The following is a 3,087-nucleotide window of genomic DNA, read 5'->3' as shown; positions in this document are numbered from 1 at the left end:
ATACACTATTGATTTTAAATGATATATATAACTTAAATATATTTATTTTTGTATTTTGAAAAATAAATAATAATTTAATATATTAATTTATAAGTGAAGCAATGTAATAAAAAAATAATAATTTATAGAAGTTAAACTATTATTTGTAAAAATTTAGGGGATATGGGTATAATTAACTTTGATTATTAACATGCAATATGCATGCATGCTATTTAGTTTGAATATCTGATATTTGAAGAGAGGTTATATTTTCTATTTTATTTCCTCTATTAATTAATACGGGAACAATTTAAAGTTTAATTGAAATTTGAATTTTGAAAAATGATACCTTAATTAATTAACCTCAAAACCCTAATAAGAAAATCAATCAGTACTTAAAACGATTTTCCACCGATTCAGTTTTGTTTCCTTTTTCCATAAAATCTTTTTCACTCCCCCACATCTATAACTGCCCGTCTACAATCGATCAATTAGATCAAGATATGCAGACGACTCAAAATCCAAGTTCTAATGATTTCTCTCTCAAGGAGACGTCTCCGATTCTGGCCGGAGGAAGAACCACCGGCGGTGCAACCGCCTTCGACCTCGTGGAGCAGATGGATTATCTTTACGTTAGGGTTGTCAAGGCAAAAGAATTGCCGAATAAGAATGTCAATGATAATCCTTACGTCGAAGTCAAGCTTGGGAACTTCCGAGCCGTAACGAGGCATTCATCGGAGAAGAATCATCCGGAGTGGAATCAGGTTTTCGCATTCACCAAGGATCGAATCCAGACGATTTTTCTCGAGATTTTCGTCAAGCATAAAGGTTTGAAGAACGATGATGAGTTTAATGGGAAAGTTGTGTTTGAACTCTATGAAATTCCGAAGAGAGTTCCTCCAGATAGTCCTCTGGCTCCGCAATGGTATACACTCGAGAATCAAAACGGACATAAGGCGAAAGGTGAGTTGATGTTGGCTGTCTGGTTAGGTACGCAAGCAGATGAAGCTTTCTCCGACGCTTGGCTCTCCGACGCAGCCGCAGTCACCGGCGATAACATGGCAAGCACGAGATCTAAGGTTTATCTCTCACCAAAACTTTGGTATCTTAGAGTAAATATCATTGAGGCTCAAGATTTACAACCTAGTGATAAATCACGGCCACCGGAGATGTCCGTTAAGGTTGTCGTCGGTAACGTGTCTATGAAAACGAGTAGTTCTCAGTGTAAGAGTGTGAATCCAATGTGGAATGAGGACTTGATGTTTGTTGTTGCGGAACCGTTCGACGAGTTCTTCAGTTTCGTCGTGGAGGATAAAGTTGCTATCGGAAAAGGTAGGGTTTCATTACAGAGCGTGGAGAAGAGATGGCAGAATAGTAACGTGATTAGCAGATGGTACAATCTTGAGAAACTAATCGGACCAGAGCAGAAACAGGAGATGAAGATTGTTGGTAGGGTTCATATGAGAATCAGTTTGGATGGAGGTTATCATGTTCTAGACGAGTTAACTCAGTACGCAAGCGATCTAAGAGCGACGGCTAGGAATTTGAATTTGAATAAACCGAGCATCGGTGTCCTTGAATTAGGTATCTTAAACGCTTCAGGTCTAGCGGCGATGAAGATCAGGAATGACGGATGCGGAACCACCGATGCTTACTGCGTTGCGAAATACGGTCAGAAATGGATTCGGACGAGGACGATCGTCGATTGCTGTAATCCGAAATGGAATGAACAATATAGATGGGAAGTTTTCGATCCGTGTACTGTAATCACCATTGGCGTTTTCGATAACTGCCATTTGCACGGTGGTGGTGGTGATAAGGATGTGAGGATTGGGAAGGTTAGAATTAGGTTATCGATGCTGGAAACGAATCGAGTTTACACACATTCGTATCCGCTGATCGTAATTCAACCTACGGGTGCAAAGAAGATGGGAGAGATTCAATTAGCGATTCGATTCAGTTATTCATCTTTAGCAAACATGCTTCAAATGTATTGGCAACCGCTTCTTCCAACAATGCATTATCTTCATCCGTTATCGATTTATCAACAGAACACATTACGGCACCAAGCGACTCAAATCACGGCGATGAGACTGAGCAGGGCGGAGCCACCGTTGAGGAAGGAGGCGGTGGAATTCATGCTTGACGTCGATTCGCATCTATACAGTATGAGGAAATGCAAATCTAACATGTGTAGAATCGAAGAAGCTGTATCGGGAATAGCTGCGTTCATCGAAACGATGAAAGGAATCTGTAGTTGGAAAAAGCCAGTCAGATCTGTTCTAGCTCATGTGATTTGTTTGGTGTTGATTTTACAACCTAGGTTGATATTGACGTCGATTATGTTCTCGATTCTTATGATTGGGGTTTGGAATTACAGGACGAGACCTAGATCTCCTCCGTATATGGACGCGCGGCTATCGAATGCGGATGTGATGAACGAAGATGAATTGGATGAGGAGTTTGATACGTTTCCTTCTTCAAGGACGGCGGATGTGGTGAAAATGAGATATGATCGGATGAGATATATAGCGACTAGGTTTCAAACTGTTACTGGAGATTTGGCTACGATGGGAGAGAGGTTTCATTCGATAATGAGCTGGAGAGATCCTAGGGCTACGGCATTGATCTTGATCTTCTGTTTTGTGGCTGGTATTGTGTTTATGTTGATTCCGATGCCGGTGCTGTTTATCATTTCTGTCTTTTATCTTCTCAGGCATCCTAGGTTTCGACATCCGTTGCCATCTTTGCCGATCAATTTCTTCAAGCGGCTGCCGGCGAAGACAGACTGTTTGTTATAATCTTTCTTTCTTCAAGTCATGGATGACGAATGATCTTTTAAGCTTTTGCTTCTTTTGATACAGTTTTGAAACTCGAATTCAATAGCTATAAAAATGGAAAATCGTTATCTGTTGTTACCTTTTATTTTTATTTTATTTTTAAGTATTTAGATTTATTTAAAATGATAAAAAAATGTTTAAACACTTACGAACAAAATATGACAAGCTCGTAAAGGCTTCATAGAAAACAATCAAATCTACCACGTACCAGCTTTTTTAAACAAATCTTAGAAATCCAAATAAGTATGCGTGTTTATATTAATCGCAT

At 39.3% G+C, this 3,087-nt stretch overlaps 1 protein-coding gene across 1 annotated transcript; it reads left to right on the top strand.

The window, feature by feature from the left end:
- The first annotated feature begins 482 nt into the window (after window positions 1–482).
- Window positions 483–2,780, top strand: LOC124924861 (FT-interacting protein 4-like). The gene has a single exon (XM_047464848.1). It carries the CDS (start codon window positions 483–485, stop codon window positions 2,778–2,780), a length of 2,298 nt encoding a protein of 765 aa, XP_047320804.1.
- Window positions 2,781–3,087: the final 307 nt, after the last annotated feature.

This window comes from Impatiens glandulifera, chromosome 2 (genome assembly GCF_907164915.1).
Source record: "Impatiens glandulifera chromosome 2, dImpGla2.1, whole genome shotgun sequence".
NCBI lineage: Eukaryota > Viridiplantae > Streptophyta > Magnoliopsida > Ericales > Balsaminaceae > Impatiens > Impatiens glandulifera.
This window is presented reverse-complemented; position numbering and strand designations above follow the sequence as displayed.

Coding starts and splice junctions, on each gene's coding strand:
- LOC124924861 (XM_047464848.1), top strand. CDS start 483: ATGCAGACGACTCAAAATCCAAGTTCTAATGATTTCTCTCTCAAGGAG.